General features: G+C 54.7%; 1 protein-coding gene across 1 annotated transcript in view; it reads right to left on the reverse strand.

The window, feature by feature from the left end:
* Window positions 1-323: 323 nt before the first annotated feature.
* Window positions 324-1,912, reverse strand: part of GINS4 (GINS complex subunit 4 (Sld5 homolog)) — a gene marked incomplete at its 5' end in the record, with an annotated part of 1,959 nt that continues 370 nt past the window's right edge. The window contains 5 exons of the mRNA XM_010012330.1: window positions 324-420; window positions 499-589; window positions 893-981; window positions 1,278-1,375; window positions 1,727-1,840. Coding sequence (XP_010010632.1) covers window positions 324-420; window positions 499-589; window positions 893-981; window positions 1,278-1,375; window positions 1,727-1,840 — 489 coding nt within the window. The remainder of the gene's footprint in view (window positions 421-498; window positions 590-892; window positions 982-1,277; window positions 1,376-1,726; window positions 1,841-1,912) is intronic.

Here is a 1,912-nt window from a genome sequence, read left to right on the forward strand (position 1 = left end):
TTGCCACACCAGTCGGTCACCACCAGCTAGCCTCACTTAAAGAACAGTGGTAAAGAGGAGCAGGATGAACACACAGCTGCAGGTTTAAAAGACAGCACCCTGCTATTTACAAAGGCTGTATTCACCTTTGAGGATAAATACATTCTGCTCACACCTGCTGCCAAAGCAGCCTGGGATCTGGAGAGGCAGCACTTACACTCAGCCCCCGCCAGGACTCTGCTGCCCTGCCCAGACATGCCACATCCAAAGGGAGCACAACTGGGAAGCCCCCCGGCCCGCCCCACAGCCCACCCTAGTCCTGGCCCCACACTTACCCCCGGCCCTCAGATGAGCTGCACCGCTCCCGACGCCACCAGCGGGGCAATGACCTTGTAGCGGATGAGATGCTGTGAGCCCTCCTCCAGGTCGATGGTGTACTCCCTGCCAGGGACAGCGTGTGCTCAGGACACCTCTTCCACCGGAGCCCGGGGCACAGCCAGCGGGGAAGCATCCACCTACCTCTGCTCATCAACCTCTGGCTCGACCAGGATGTTCTCCTGCCGCTCCAGCACCCGCAGGAACACGAAGGAGTCCAGGTTGGGCTTTGGAACTGCAGACAAAGGATTGAAGGGACAAGCTCAGCACTGGCTCATGTTCCCCTGCAGGGCACGGAGCTGGCGCGCTGGGGACAGCAGGCTCATGGAATGCTGGACACTTCGGATCAGAGGGAGAATGTGCTGCCCCAACTTCAGATAAGGCTCAGTGGCCTCAGAGGCTGAGAGGACATCCAGCCACACAGCAAAGCAGCACCATGGCACTGCCATCACCTCATCTTTGCTGCTGGAGGGCCCCAGGGCTTTCCCCACAGCCCTGCTCCCATCCAGAGACGACCCTGGAGTCAGGATGTACTCACCTGATTTTAGGAGAGACACCTTCTGCAGGTTGGGTGGCATGTGTTTCAGGCCCACGTTTTTCAGATAGGTCTCTGTGTTTGCCATGTACCTGAAACAAATGGTCAGAGCTCTCACTTGTTTCATCAACTACAACTCTGCAGGGAGAGTATCAATACAAAATGCCAGCAACTGACATCTCCTGGTCCCAGGCATGGACAGAGACAAGCCTCACGGCCTGCCCTGGTCACTGACTCAGTGTTATCAGAGTTCCTTTACTTCACTCTTTCTTTGTCCATAAGGAAACCTCCTGGTAAAAGCTGTGATTCTTACTGCAGACTTGGGGTAACACACCCGTGAGTTCTATAACCTACAAACGGGAGAGGGATGCATCCAAAACCTACTCACTCTTTAGCAAAAGCAAACTCCTCTGGTGACAGAATGGAAGGCTCCCCTTCAGCTCGAGACTTCTCCTTCTCCAGGACATGGGGGAAAAACTTCTCTATCTGATATTGAGACAAAAGCCAGGACTGAAATGGACTTTTCCCAGTAGTTCAGTGCTTTCAATCCCCACTCTCCAGGCTTCCCCTACACGCAGTGGCTCACTGCTTGCTTTGGGCAGCCACAGGCCTGCCCACTCCTGAACTAAGAGGTATTAACAGTGAGGAAGCAACGTTGTGATCCTCCTTCATCACAACAGAACAGTGTCCAAGGAACGAATTCCTTTGGGTTATTCTTCAGAGGACACAGAGAGTGAGTGCACTTTGAGCACTTTGTTGAAGCAGGAGGCTTCGTAGGAGTAGGAATCACCCCTGAAGCCACCCGTTCCCGGCCCCGGGGCAGCACAGCAACCTCACCTTCACCAGCCTACACCGCAGGTAGCTGCTGAGCACGTAGCGGATCCTTTCAATCTCCATGCGATGAACGCTGACCTTCAAGTCTCCTCCCTTTGCCCGTTTCAGGTTTGCCTCCTGTAAGGCACGGCAAAGAGACATGAAATGGTTGCGCTGTCAAACAAGCACCGGAGAGGACGATGGGGTCTG

The sequence above is a fragment of the Nestor notabilis genome, unplaced genomic scaffold (genome assembly GCF_000696875.1).
Source record: "Nestor notabilis isolate BGI_N333 unplaced genomic scaffold, ASM69687v1 scaffold26853, whole genome shotgun sequence".
Taxonomy (NCBI): domain Eukaryota; kingdom Metazoa; phylum Chordata; class Aves; order Psittaciformes; family Psittacidae; genus Nestor; species Nestor notabilis.